The sequence below is a fragment of the Budorcas taxicolor genome, chromosome 22, assembly GCF_023091745.1.
Source record: "Budorcas taxicolor isolate Tak-1 chromosome 22, Takin1.1, whole genome shotgun sequence".
In the NCBI taxonomy this organism is placed as follows: Eukaryota; Metazoa; Chordata; class Mammalia; order Artiodactyla; family Bovidae; genus Budorcas; species Budorcas taxicolor.
Window position 1 is genome coordinate 43,736,340 of NC_068931.1, and position 14,183 is coordinate 43,750,522.

Below are 14,183 nucleotides of genomic sequence, written 5' to 3' on the forward strand. Positions count from 1 at the left end.
TTCTTGGCACATACTAAAAGAATTAAAAACAGGATCTCAAAGAGATGTTTGTATACCCATGTTCATTGCAGCATTATTCACAATAGCCAAGATGTGGAAGCAACCTCAGTCAGTTCAGTTCAGTCGCTCAGTCGTGTCCGACGCCTTGCAACCCCATGAATTGCAGCACCCCAGGCCTCCCTGTCCATCACCAACCCCCGGAGCTTAACCAAACTCATGTCCATCGAGTCGGTGATGCCATCCAACCATCTCATCCTCTGTTGTCCCCTTCTCCTCTTGCCCCCAATCCCTCCCAGCATCAGGGTCTTTTCCAATGAGTCAACTCTTTGCATGAAGTGGCCAGAGTACTGGAGTTTCAGCTTCAGCATCAGTCCTTCCAACGAACACCCAGGACTGATCTCCTTTAGGATGGACTGGTTGGATCTCCTTGCAGTCCAAGGGACTCTCAAGAGTCTTCTCCAACACCACAGTTCAAAAGCATCAATTCTTTGGCACTCAGCTTTCTTCAGAGTCCAACTCTCACATCCATACATGACCACTGGAAAAACCATAGCCTTGACTAGACGGACCTTTGTTGGCAAAATAATGTCTCTGCTTCTGAATATGCTATCTAGGTTGTTCATAACTCCTTCCAAGGAGTGAGAGTCTTTTAATTTCATGGCTGCAGTCACCATCTGCAGTGATTTGGGAGCCCAAGAAAATAAAGTCTGTCACTGTTTCCACTGTTTCCCCATCTATTTCCCATGAAGTGATGGGACTAGATGCCATGATCTTTGTTTTCTGAATGTTGAGCTTTAAGCCAACTTTTTCACTCTCCTCTTTCACTTTTATCAAGAAGCTTTTTAGTTCCTCTTCACTTTCTGCCATAAGGGTGGTGTCATCTGTATATCTGAGGTTATTGGTATTTCTCCCGGCAATCTTGATTCCAGCTTGTGCTTCTTCCAGCCCAGTGTTTCTCATGGTGTGCTCTGCATATAAGTTAAATAAGCGGGGTGACAATATACAGCCTTGACATACTCCTTTTCCTATTTGGAAGCAACGTAGATGCCCACAGATAGATGAATGTATAAAGAAAATGTCTCTCCATACAATAGGATATTATTCAGCCATAAAAAAGGAGTCTTGTCATACACTATAACATGGACAAACCTTGAGGACATGATGCTAAGTGAAATAAGTCTGTCATAAAAAGAAAAATACTGCATGATTCCACTTATATGAAGTATCTAAAGTAATCAGACTCAGAAACAGAAAGAAGACAAAGGTTGTCGGGGTGTGGGAAGGAGTAATACGGAGTTGTTCTGGGGGTACTGAGTGATTGATAAAAGCCCCCGTCCCACTTGCTTCCAGGGTCTTAAGTCAGACCTACGATGTTCATCCATGCATTAATGTGAACACATATTCCTGACATTGAGAACAGGAGAGAATAAGTGGCTGTGGATTCACAGAAATCCTCCAGAGGTTTGGGTTTCCCCACACCAAGTGCTGGCATTTGAGAATCTTTATTTCAGCTCACAGGCCAAGGGGCCCAGCTTACATGTGTTATACTACTAATAAGGGAAGACTGTTGACTATTCTTCACTACAACTATTGTTTACTATTTTTTTATTGCAATTAACATACTGGTTTAGCTACACTTTGCACAAAACATACTTTTGCCCAATGTGAGAAGGACATTTAGATCATGTCTATGGTAAAATGCTTTGAGTTCTAAACAACCACAGGATGGAAGCACACAATCCACAAATAACTTCCTACATATGATTTCTTGAGTTATTTCAGTTATACAGCTTGGTAGATTATCAGCATCTAATTTTCATATTTTCCAATATACATTTCTTACAGAATAAGCTCTTACCTAAGTAATAGAAATAAAAACTGAGTAGGTTAACAATAATAATCGAAGCAAGATCCTTTTCACTGAACAAAACACTTTTTCTACCTAACTTTACCAGGCTTTTAAAACTTTTTATTGCTAAGTAGAATATTTTTCCTAATTGTAAATTCAATGCATGCATATTATAAAATATTAGGTAATACAAAAGAGCATAAGGAAAAATAAATATCATCCAAAATCTTTGCAGCCAAAATAAAAACAGCCTTCTAGTGTGATTCAACCCAAATAGTTTTTCATTATGTATATAAATGTATCAATATTTTAAGTGACATTATATTGATGTAGAATGTTGTATCGTTTTTAAAAATTATTTACTTGTGAAAGTGATGAATATACTTTCACTGTAAAAAAATTTGAACAGGATTTCCCTGGAGGAACAGTGAATAAGAATCCACCTGCCAAAGCAGAGGACAAGGGTTCAATCCCTACTCCAGGAAGATTCCACATAGAATGGAGCAACTAGGCCTCTATGCCACAACTATTGAGCCTGCACACCCAGGAGTCCACACACTAACTACTGAAGCCCCTTCAGCTATAACCTGTGCTTTGCCAGAGAAGCCCATGCACTGCAACAGAGAGAAGCCCCTGCTGGCCGAAACTAGGGAATGCCCACGTGCAGCAACGAAAACCCAATGCAACCAAAAAATTCAAACAACACAAATGTGAAGTCCTCTGTCAGCTGCTTCCTGCCATGCCCACCCCACACCGCCCCGCAGAGACCATTTCCATCTTGTCACACCCCCTCAGACCTTCCTGTGCAATCCCGTGATGCAAGAATTCAGCGTGTATAGCTTTCTATTAAAACATCCAGTAGAGGGAACTGTTTCTTTTTTAATATGTAAGTTATATTACTTTTTTCTTTGTAAAATCAATGTGTCTTTAAGAAAAAATCTGTGTCTAGGATGTGATTTACACAATTCAGAATGTATAAGAATTTATAAACATCTTTACTTCTACTGACTAGTTTTTAACTGAAATAAAAATTTAAATCTTATTTTCTTTCAATTTTCTTGTTGGTTTGCTTATTTCATTTTCTTTGACCTTGAAATTACATGGTTTTCAAAGGCTATTGCTATTGAGTACACTTATGGGGAAAAAACCCTTACTGCTGCTAGAAATATAATTTTTTTTAAGAGGAAGATAAATCATATAAAATAATACAAGAAGTGAAAACATATATTTCATCTGGCAGTAATTCCATTTAAACTTGTAAATAGATTAGTATTATTGAATAGAGACTATTTACTTTTACATACTCTGAAAATACTTTTTTTTCCCCAAGATAGCAAATTCTATAATGAGTATTTCAACCATATTTTGTGAGTGGCATATATATTTTAATTTCACAGCAGTTCTCAACAAAGAGTTGACAAGACTTGCCAACTTGGTCAACCCGCTATGCTGATGTGGAGTTTCTATGCTTAAGACTGCGGTCGATTTGGACAATAACTAAGAGGTTAAGAGAAAAAAAAGAGGGCTACAAAATATTATCACAGAGTCTCAATTTGGGGGCTGGAAAAATGTGGGGCACCCAAAATGTCAGCAGCAGCTATATATGGGTGATTTTTTACTTTATTCTGTTGTTTCAACTATAAAAAGTCTAAGTTTTCTACAGTTAACACAGACTCATTTTGAAATGGGCTTCCCAGGTGACAACTGCAATGGTAAAGAATCCGCCTGTCATGCAGGAGACGCAAGGATGGGGGGACACATGTGCACCCATGGCTGATTCATGTCGATGAATGGCAAAAACCACCACAATACTATAAAGTAATTATCCTCCAATTAAAATAAATTTAAAAAAAAAGAGAGACTTGTGTTTGATCCCTGGGTCGGGAAGATCTCCTGGAGGAAGAAATGGCAACTCATTCCAGTATTCTTGCCTGGAAAATCCCGTGGACAGAGGAGCCTGGCAGGCTACAGTCCACGGGGTTGCAGAGAGTCAGACACAACTGAGCGACCAAGCACAGCACAGCACAGCACAATTACAATTTAGGGGACGGTTCTGGACTTGATGTAGTTGCTCAGGAACAAGTTGTAACATAACCACAAATTTTCTTACTACCTTTGGTAAAATGAACACCTACTACAAGCCAGGCACGGTTTCAGCACTGCAGATCCCTGTTCTGTTGGGAACTAACATTCAGGATGAATAGGGTAGGGGGGCACAATGGGAAAAGGAGGTTGGTCGGGGTCCAATCACCAGTCAGCTCGGTGTTCAAGTCCCCGCCCTGCTCTCAGGCTAAACATCTCAGGTGCCTCCCTAAGTGCTTCACCAGGCCTCTGTCTGCTCCCAGCCCCTCCCACTTCTGCTGGATGGTCCAAGTCCACACAGACCTGGCCCTCACTGACTTCCTACCACACCCAGACACAGAGCCAGGCCCACACTGTCTGACTCAAGGGTACACCCACCACTCAGAGCTTTGCAAAGGCTCTGAGCACTATGTTGTGGTCCCTGGTGTTTGCTGGCCGCTATCCACATGCAGGCCCTGAACTGAGGGCCTCGCTGTGATACTGCTGAACCACCTACAGGGTGGGCATCACCTCAGGACTTAACTCTGCTGCTTTCTGGGTGTGTGACAGGCCCCAGAATAGCACCTGCTATTGAATGAATGAAGCATAAAACATCAGGGAGAGACATGCACACAGCTGAACCATCCCAGACCTTGACCCTGCTCTTAGAGGAGTGAACAGAAGGGTGGAGATGGTCCTGTCATCCTCTCAGCCAAACACTGGCTTTCAATTGTTCGTAAAACTGGTTTGACATTAAAACAGCATATTTTCCAGCCACTCATACTTTCTATTATTTCTCCCTGGAACTACACTGTGAAGGATTTTTGGTTGTTTGCCTATGAAACTAAATCATGGCCTGTCTGGGAGATAAGTAATTAGAATCCCATTCAGTCAGCTCTCTGCCATAGCTGTCACATCCAGCTGACTCTGGGTACTGTGCCCGGGGACAGCCAAGGCCACACAGTATCTCAGAATGTGGTCACAACAAATCACAACCGAGAAGCGCCTTTTCAAGAGGCAGGAAATGTCAGCAGGCCTTTAACGACACTTCCTCCTGGAACTGCTTTTTGCTTACCGTGTCCTCGAGGGACACAAGAGGACAGACATTGCAAAAGGTGTGTGCAGAGTCTGCACCTGTTCTGTGCCCGGACCCACCCGAGGCCAACGTGGCAATGACGACACCTGCTGGAAACTGTGCTGGACTTGAACCCGAGTGAATATAATTAAAGAGCCAATTGACAAGGCTTTAAAAAAGGTTAAACCCGTCCATTTGAAAGCTCCGAGGAGCCAAGTGGACGAAGAATCTTGTCAACCGCCGTGGTCCAGAGAGGGCAGACCAAGAACCAGGTAAAAGGAGGACGTGAGACCCTCAGCAGGCCTTACAGGCAAAGACCATGGCGGCCTCGGAGGCTCCATCTCCACACTGGAGTGTGTCTTCCTCCTCCCCAGACCTCTGAGTCCATCACTTGCTGATCCCGACCTGCAGTCGCCTTCTCCAGGGGTGCTGGGGGTGGATTTCAGGGTAAACTGAAGCTCTGGGGGGTCCACAGGCCTTGCTCTTCACGCTGCCAGCTGAAGGCCAAGCCCTGAGTGTCTGGCTGTGCCCACGAAAGCCTCCTGGTCCGGCCTCCACTCTGGACACCCTGGGCTGGCCTCAGGCCAAGGCCTCCCTCCCTGAGCTCCTCTGGGGTGCCCCCTCCTCCCGTGGGGAGATGGATCTGCAGAGGCAGGAAGGGCAGCCTGGCCTCGGGCTGATGGGCCTGGGGGCCAAGAGCCTTCAGTCACCAGTGATGACCAACACTGCGCAGAGCCCCCACCCCGCCATCTCTCGTGTTTGGTCCATGTGAAGGACGCCTGGTGTCATCCACGAACAAGCTGGGGGAGAGTTTGCAGACAGCGGTTGCCAGGCTACACCCACTTGCCTTGTGCTCCAGGAGGCGGGAAAGCCAGGAGGGGAATTCTAGGAGTGACCGACCCCCAGACTCGACAGCGACCCCATGTGGTGGACTGCATTTTGGCTCTGGACTATGAGTGCGTGACTGCAGAGAAGAGATCAGAATGACTTCAGAAATAAAAGAAAACTTTGAGTCACTAACAGTAACAGGGTGATAAGGGTGAAAGAGGAGAATGAAAAAGCTGGCTTAAAACTCAACATTCAAAAAGCTAACATCATGACATCCGGTCCCATCATTTCATAGCAAGTAAACCGGGAAAAAGTGGACATAGCAGATTTTAATTTCTCAGGCTCCAAAATCACTCTGGACGGTGACTGCAGCCATGAAATTAAAAGATGCTTGCTCCTTGGAAGGAAAACTATGACAAACCTACACAAAGTATTAAAAAGCAGAGATATCACTTTGCCAACAAAGGTCCATTTTGTCACAGCTATGGTTTTTCCAGTAGTCAGGTTATGGGTGTGAGAGTTGGACCATAAAGAAGGTTGAGCACCAAAGAATTGATGCTTTCAAATTATGGTGCGGGAGAAGACTCCTGAGAGTCCCTTGGATAGCAAGGAGATCAAACTAGTCAATCCTAAAGGAAATCAACCATGAATATTCATTGGAAGGGCTGATGCTGAAGCTGAAGTTCCAACACTTTGGCCTCCTGATGCAAAAAGCCGACTCATTGGAAAAGACACTGATGCTTGCAAAGACTCTGATGCTTGGAAAGACTCTGATGCTTGGAAAGACTGAGGGCAAGAGGAGAAGCAGACGACAGAGATGGTTGGATTGTATCACTAACTCAATGGACATGAGTTTGAGCAAAGTCAGGGAGATGGTGAAGGACAGGGAAGTCTGGTGTGCTGCAGTCCATGGAGTTGCAAAATGTCAGACACAACTTAGCAACTGAACAAGAGAGTCCCCATACACCCCACACTGTTTCTCTAATAACATATTACATTAGGCTAGTAGATACACTTCTCACAATTAATGAACCAATATTAAAACATTATTACATAAAGTTCACACTGTGCATTTTCCTTTATTTTCACCCAATGTCCTTTTTCTGTTCCAGGATCTCATCCAGGACACACTATTTTTAGTCACCAGGTGTCCCTGGGCTCCTCAGGCCTCTGACAATTTCTCAGACGTCCCTTGTTTTGATGACTTCACAGTTTTGAGGGCAGGTTTGGTATAACCTCAGCTGGGATTTCTCTTGACATTTTCCTCTTGAGCAGACTGGGCTTATGTGTTCTGGGACAAGGACCACAGAAGTAAAGTCGCCTTCTCACCATACGGTGCCAAGACTGCATACCACCAACACAGCTTATCACTGCTGACACTGACCTTGATCATCCGGCTGATGCCTAGTGCATTTTTTATTACAATATAAGTAACACACCATTTAGGTAACTGGCTTCCCCGATGGCGGTTGTGGTAAAGGACCTGCCTGCCAATGCAGGAGACATAAGAGATGCAGGTTCAATCCCTGGGTTGGGAAGATCCCTGTAGACAGGCATGGCAACCTACTCCAATATTCTTGCCTGGAGAATCCCATGGACAGAGCAGCCTGGTGGGCTATAGTCCATGGGGTTGCAAGGAGTTGGACACAACTGAGGCAAATTAGCACACAGGCATGCATGTAGGTAATAGGAACGCTGAAATCAGTGACTATTTAAGAGCTGAGCATCTCAGCTGCATCCTCTTAATCACCCCTCTTAATGGCTCTCTGAACAATTAGGTACTATTACTCCTATTTCACAGATGAATAAATAGGAAGAACTTTTCAACAACACATACACACACACACATAATTGTGCTAAAAATATATAAAACTAACCATCTTCATCTGCTTGGTTCTGTGACATGAAGTATAATTCATGCTGTCATGCAACCACCACCATCTCCAGAACTTTTCATCTTCCCAACATTATACATGCTTTACCCTTGATGAACATCACCAGTTTTTCGGTCTTTCAAAGATTCAAATGGTTCCACTTTGTCAGGCCCACCTTTAACATTCCTGCAGCCAAATGTGACCAGCTTTTTCCTCTGGGTGGAGAGTAATTAATACTGGTGCTTCCAACTTGTCTTCATCTTTCCTTTTTTTTTGTTGTACTTTACTGAGATATACTTGGATTTCCCTGGTGGCTCAGATGGTAAAGCATCTGCCTACAATGCAGGAGACCCGGTTTGATCTTTGGGTCAGGAAGATCCCCTGGAGAAGGAAATGGCAACCCAGTCCAGTACTCTTGCCTGGAGAATCCCATGGATGGAGGAGCCTGGTGGGCTACAGTCCATGGGGTCACAAAGATATACTTGACAAAATGATAAGATATTAAAGTGTATGCTGTGATTATCTGATTATGTATTGGCTCCCCGGTAGTGCTAAAGGCAAAGTATCTGCCTGCCAACGCAGGAGACAGAAGAGATGTGGGTTCAATGCCTGGGATGGGAAGATCCCCTGAAGGAGGAAATAGCAACCCCCTCCAGTACTCCTGCCTAGACAACTTCATGGACAGGGGAGCCTGATGGGCTACAGTCCATGGGGTTGAAAAAGAGCTGGACACGACTGAGGGACTGAGCACAAAGTGTACACTGTGATTATCTGATATGTATGTGTGCTGAGGTCTTTACTTCCTACTGCTCTGAAGCGAGTGCATGCTGGATGCCAGCCCCAAGGCCGGGCTTGGCTGCCCACTGTGACATGGTGCCACCACCCTCCTCTGAGGCAGAGAACACATTTCCCAGGACCTTCTTCCCTGGGGAGTTCTGGTTTAGAGGCTGCAAAAGAGAAACATGCACCAAGCTCTGCTGTCTCAGCTTCCTTCCTGTGCACCAGACGGTCAGAAGTCCCGGGCCACATGCGGTCATGTCTCCTTGGTTTCCTGACTCTCTGCCCACATCCCATCCGGTGGAGGGGTTTTCATGTCCATGCCATTTGTGGGATGCTACAGCGTGTCAGACAGGCTGAAAATATCAGGAAAAGCCCCATCCAAGGAGCCACCAGTTACGTTACATTCTTGACTTAATGAAGACAAACGTTTATCACAAGCAGGTGACCACACAAGACAGTGGTTGATAAAGCTTATTTCAGAGCAGCTTCCCTGGGCCTCCAGACATCTCAGAGGGATGGAGACCATGGGGTGGGGTCTCACCAGACCTGGGAAATTTGATCCTTGCCTTGACTCGGCCCTTTCCAAACCGGGGCTCGCATGGACAGTCTGTGAGAATATATGCTGGCAATCAACACCCTGCACTTTAACCCAACACCTTCAAATGTTGGACTCTGTGTCTCGGAGCCAAGCTTCCGGTAAGGCCACATCCTTATCCAAGGAGTGCAGCAGAGCAAGGACCCCAAGTTGCTGTACGATGTCTCTGCTTTCCCAAAGCCGTTTCTTCACATCTAAGCAGGTCCCTGTTCATTTCCACCATAGTGTTCACCACTAGCCTTAACCACATGGTTATTTCCTTATTTACATGTGTATTGTTGACCTTCCCACAAGACTGCAGTAGACCAAACCATGGTCCTCTTGTCACTGAGCCTGGATAGTACAGCACCTGGCACATAAGTGTTCAATAAACATTCACCTAACAGATGAATGAGTAAGGGAGATTCCACTAATTCCAAATGTTCCAGCTGCAACTTGGGTGCCCATGAAGGAAGACAGGGAGTCATACCTAAAGCACGAGCAAGAAGATAAAAAACAAACAAGCAGGACATCAAACTAAAAAACTTCTGCATAGCCAAAAAGAAAAAAAACATCAACAGAGTAAGAAGATGATCTACTGAATAGGAGAAAATATTTGTAAGTCATGTACCTGATAAAGGGCTGGTCTCCAAAATATACAACTCAGCAGCAAAAGAACAAATCCAGTGAAAGGGTAAAGGACTTAACATAAACAGACATTCTCTAAGAGGACATACAGATGGCCAACAGGTATACGGAATAATGTTCAACATCACTAGTCATCAGGGAAATACAAATTGAAGCCATAATGCGATACCACCAATACCTGTCAGGGTTGTTATCAAAAAGACAAGTGATGGTGAGGATGAGGTGAAACTGGAGCCCTCATGTACTGCTGGGGAATGCACAATGGAACAGCTGCAGCAGCAAACAGCACAGAGGTTCCTCAAGAAATAAAAATATGACCACCACACAACGCAGCAATCCAACTTCTGGGTATCAATCCAACAGAGCTGAAACCAGGATCTTCTAGACATATGAGCACGCCCACATTCAATGGAGCACTATTTGTAACAGCCGATATATAGCTACAACCACTGACAGATGAATGGATTTAAAAAGCGTTGTCCATCCATACAATGAAGTAAATACTGCTCAGCCTTAAAAACCATAAATGAGCCTTGAGAGAATTATGCTAAGTGAAACAACCTAGTCACAGAAAGCCAAGTAGTAGATTTTCCTCCTACATAGAAGTATCTAAAATAGTCTAATCATAGAGTCAAACACTGGAATGGTGGTTGTCAGGGACTGGCGGTTGGGAGGGATAGGGAGATTAATTTCAACAGGTCTGAAGTTCCAGGAGGAGGAGGAGTCAGGCAGGAGGACTGAGAAAACCCAGAGAAGTCCTACTGACTCCAAGGAGAAGCTTCAAAGGAGGTGATTCTGCCCTTAAGAAGTCAAACAAGGGAAGAACCAAATAGAGACCACTGTGTTTGGTAGAGCATAAGCGAAGATGACCTCTACGAGACATTTTTGGAGAGACACCAGAGAAAGCCACGTACTGCTTGGGGAGAGTACGGGAAGTCAGAAAACAGAGGCACCAAGTGCAGAGAATGTGTTCAAGATCTGTTGACACACTGAAGGAACGTCTTGATGCACTTTGTGGCCTAATAAACTTTCCATGTATTCTTCAGGAAAGATTTAGTAGGGATTGGTAATGTCTGCTTACTCCTAAAATAGACCAAAACTCACTGGACAACAAAGCAAAAAGGAAAAAAAAAAAAGGAAAAGTCATTAAATTTGTGAAAGATGATACCAATTATTCAATGAACGGTGTTACAAAACTTTCACAGTGGCAAAATAATAGTGAGTTGTCACACGTTAAAGTGATGCTCACCTGATGCAGAGGAGGGAACCTCACCAGGAGCCTGACGACGAGTAGATTCTGAGCCCAAACCCACCACACAGTTGGGAGATCAGACGGTCAGAAGGCCAGAAACCCCTGGGGAAGGAGCCTTTGGTCTCTTTACCACAGGACGTGTTGGGGAAAGCACAGCCTTCAACATGAGACTAACACTGTGATTCAGAAACTGCACTTAAGTGCTATACTTAGTGAACACTGATTTAATACCATCATCCATATTAATGCTTTTCCAATTAACAAAAGGGATATTGTTGCATCACCTAACCTATATTGATAGCCTGTGTGTGTTAGTCGCTCAGTTGTGCCCGACTCTTCAGCAACCCCATGGACTGTAGCCCACCAGGCTCCTCTGTCCATGGAATTTTCTAAACAAAAATACTGGAGTGGGTTGCCATTCCCTTCTTCAGGGGATCTTCCTAACCCAGGAATCAAACCCGGGTCTCCTGCATTGGCAGGCAGACTCTTTTTACCATTGAGCCACCAGGGAAGCCCACTGATAGGCTACTGATGGCTAACTAAATAAAAATCTCAAAGAAGCAAGGGACCAATGTTTTGAACCAATTTCACTGTAAACGTCGACTGCCAGATATAAAAACCTGAGAGCAGACCCTTAAGAGAACATTCATTATGTGAAGCAGAACTGTCCTAAGATAATGCACACAAACCAACATCGTCTATTTAATAAAAATATTTAATGCTGCCAAAAGGTATAAAAATACAGTAGGAATGGCAGTACAATACAAAGTAGTCTCTCCTAATTTATTTCTTTTACATCTTTCTACATTTCACACGCGCATTAGAAAACTTAACAATGCACTGAATTAGAGGCTTCTGAACAGTCTTCCGCTGGTGGCGCTCTTCGCTCCCTGGATGTAAGGTTTACTTTGTAAACAGACATATGTGAGGCAATCTACAGGCTTATCAAGCCTCACTGAGATTCCGGAGTGGGCTTCAGGTCTTGTTTTGCACATCAATGGTTCAAAATTTATAGCTGCAGAATATTCTCAAGGCATGAATATTTAGGTGTCTGTCAATCTTGGCCTAAAACATAAAATAAGAAGTCATCTATTCAATTCGTATTTACCAAACACACAGACATACATAGACACCCACAGACATAAAAGGACTAACAATGAACTAAAAAGGTAAAAAACAAACAAACAAAAAAAAACATTCCAACACATCACACTCAACCACACTGAATGCTTCACTGTTATCTTGGTAAAGCTGCTTATGTGTTTGCTCTTCAAATAGAACTGGTGGTGTGAGGCAGACTTATGTTAAAGCACCATAACTCAAGTCTTTTACAAGAATCACTAACTATAAATTTTGTAGGTCATCCTGTATTACTCAAGAAATGACCTCCAAGTGAGCAATACTGACGGACAGACAGGTTAAAAAAAAAATGTACCCACAACAGTTCAGCAAGATTATATGGTATGTGCTAGACTTACCAATACTTTGGAATTCAATGCAAAAGTCTAATCCAATTTGGACCTCCAGTGTGTCATACTGCTAAAAATATTAATGAATGTAACATCTGAACATAAAGTTGGCTTGTATCTTTAACTCACGGACTGTGAGCAGCGTGCATTTTGTCCTGAAGGATAACACTAATGATCACAGCAATGCAGAACTGAAGTGACATGATTTAAGTATTAAAAGAAAACACAGACATGAAATAATTGATAGATTTATTGTATTTTAATGCCAAAAAGTAAAGATAAATGAGAGTTTCAACAAGCGATAGAGATGAAATAACTAGTTTAAGGGCAGCTGAGATTTTAATGTTATTTCACAATATTTGCAAACAGCTGAATTTCTGAGGTGGTAACTGGTTTTTCCCAACTTCCTCTGCTATGACCAAAAAAAAAAAACCACAACAGCCCAGATCTCAATACCTGTTATTATTGTGTCCCCACGTATATAAACAGAAGACATAAACTGCACCCACACTTTTATCCAAAACGTTCCATCAAAACCCCCAACACTGCGAGTTGGCTTCTTCCTGAGTGCTGGCTCTTTGGTGTCAGGTTTCCAGCACCGACACAGAAATGTCCAGACACCAAGGGAACATTCTTGTTAGATGCCTGTGGGCACAGAAACACAACGGGTGCTTCCTGCGGGGAAGCGAAACAAAACCAAACCCTGAACCAAAGTGGCTGACGTAAGAAATGAAGCTCCTGATCAACCCTGACTATTGCAAATATGAAGTGTTCCCCACACCTTCAGAAGCCCCCTCATGAAAACAAAAGAACAAAGCTCATGAGTCAGAGTGAATGGAACCATGGTTTGAGTCACAGAGTAGTCTGATTTCCAGGATTCCTCTGGATCAGCAGTAGTTCAAACTATTCCACAAAGTTTTTTGGAGGGAAAAACTTTTGTTTCATTTGAACCATAAAAAGAGGGTTATTTCAGGTTTTAACGGGCAAAAGTAGCTGTCTAATGTTCTATGTAAATATTCCATAAATACAGGCCCAGTGAGACATAATGGGAAAGTATGAGATCCGGAGTCACTGGGATTCTACAGATGGGAGTCCATGTCTCAGCTCTGACATGAACTAGATGTACAGCTGCAGGCAAGTTGCTGGTTCCCTGACTCAGGGTGTATGTGTGTGTGTTTAGGAGAGGTGGAGTGTGTGCGTGTGTTTAGGAGAGGTGGAGTGTGTGTGTATGTAGGGGAGGTGTATTTAAACCGACTGACACAACTAGCAGTGCATTAAAGACACACTCCACTAGATGAACGACTCTGTAGAACAACTTAAGGCCGACAGGGGCCAGCTCCACACCTAAAGGAACAATGTCAAATGCACCCAAAGTAGTTCCAGCCACCAGATGCTCACACTTACGTTTCACTAAAAAGAGTCACACGCACTTTTCTGGGGTGAGCAAGGCACTCACTGCCTTACAGACAAGATTAGCTTGCCCAGTTTCCCTCTCCTGAATTCACCAAACTCGAAATAACTTCAGGTTTTTTATAGCAGTAATTTGTCATCATATGTCTAAAAATTCTATACCAAATGAAAGCAACAGTAAAGAATTGATGTTTTTCTTTGGGGGAAAAAAAACGGTCTCCATAAAGATAAAAACTCCCAGCCACTCTCCTTACAGTTCCCCAAACATAGTATGTGGTGGAAAACCAGAAAGTATTAGATTCTGCAAGTGATATCTGCCCTGAGTCCTGTAAGTCCTGTATTCCACTCTAAATTACAAAACCA

At 43.6% G+C, this 14,183-nt stretch overlaps 1 protein-coding gene across 1 annotated transcript in view; it reads right to left on the bottom strand.

Annotated features, from left to right (window-relative positions):
- Nucleotides 1-11,699: 11,699 nt before the first annotated feature.
- PTPN2 (protein tyrosine phosphatase non-receptor type 2) overlaps nucleotides 11,700-14,183 on the bottom strand; it is a 65,491-nt gene continuing 63,007 nt past the window's right edge. The window contains exon 10 of the mRNA XM_052660618.1: nucleotides 11,700-12,006. Within this exon, the coding sequence (XP_052516578.1) occupies nucleotides 11,985-12,006 (22 nt within the window). The 3' untranslated portion in view covers nucleotides 11,700-11,984. The remainder of the gene's footprint in view (nucleotides 12,007-14,183) is intronic.